The sequence below is a fragment of the Aptenodytes forsteri genome, unplaced genomic scaffold (genome assembly GCF_000699145.1).
Source record: "Aptenodytes forsteri isolate BGI_AS27 unplaced genomic scaffold, ASM69914v1 Scaffold316, whole genome shotgun sequence".
NCBI lineage: Eukaryota > Metazoa > Chordata > Aves > Sphenisciformes > Spheniscidae > Aptenodytes > Aptenodytes forsteri.
In genome coordinates, this window is record NW_008794157.1 from 22,161 (window position 1) to 23,159 (window position 999).

Genomic DNA, 999 nt, shown 5'->3' on the forward strand with positions numbered 1-999 from the left:
CGCCGCCCCGCTTCAAGCCGCGCTCGCGGCCGCCGGAAGATGGGGACGAAGCGCGGCCCCGGCTAAAGAAGTGGAAGGGGGTGCGGTGGAAACGGCTGCGCTTCCTCGTCACCATCCAGAAAGGGGGGGCCAAGCGGGACGGCGACAAGGAGATCGCGGAGTTCATCGACAAGCTGGGCACCACCCTGCGCCCCGAAAAGGTGCCGCGGGACCTGCGCAAGTGCTGCTTCTGCCACGAGGAGGGCGACGGGGCTACGGACGGGCCGGCCCGCCTGCTCAACCTCGACCTCGACCTCTGGGTCCACCTCAATTGCGCCCTGTGGTCCACGGAGGTCTACGAGACGCAGGGAGGGGCCCTGATCAACGTGGAGGTGGCCCTGCACCGCGGGCTGCTCACCAAGTGCTCCCTGTGCCAGAAAACCGGCGCCACCAACAGCTGCAACCGCATCCGCTGCCCCAGCGTCTACCACTTCGCCTGCGCCATCCGCGCCAAGTGCATGTTCTTCAAGGACAAGACCATGCTGTGCCCCTTGCACAAGCTGAAGGGCCCCTGCGAGCAGGAGCTGAGCAGCTTCACCGTCTTCCGACGCGTCTACATCGAACGGGACGAGGTGAAGCAGATCGCCAGCATCATCCAGCGCGGCGAGCGGCTCCACATGTTCCGCGTGGGCGGGCTGGTCTTCCACGCCATCGGGCAGCTCCTGCCGCACCAGATGGCCGACTTCCACAGCGTCACGGCCCTCTACCCCGTGGGCTACGAGGCCACACGCATCTACTGGAGCCTGCGGACCAACAACCGCCGCTGCTGCTACCGCTGCACCATCTGCGAGAACAACGGCCGCCCCGAGTTCGTCGTGCAAGTCATTGAGCAGGGCCTGGAGGATCTGGTCTTCTCCGACTCCTCGCCGCAGGGTAAGGGAGCTGCAGGCGCCGGCCTGCTGCCTTCCTCCGCCTCCCCCCTGCCCCCCGGTCCCGCGGATGGGGTGACAGGAGGTCCCG

General features: G+C 67.4%; 1 protein-coding gene across 1 annotated transcript in view; it reads left to right on the top strand.

The window, feature by feature from the left end:
- LOC103899633 (histone-lysine N-methyltransferase 2D) overlaps positions 1 to 999 on the top strand; it is a 23,229-nt gene that overhangs the window by 15,965 nt on the left and 6,265 nt on the right. Inside the window, exon 18 of the mRNA XM_019472305.1 lies at positions 3 to 912. Within this exon, the coding sequence (XP_019327850.1) occupies positions 3 to 912 (910 nt within the window). The remainder of the gene's footprint in view (positions 1 to 2; positions 913 to 999) is intronic.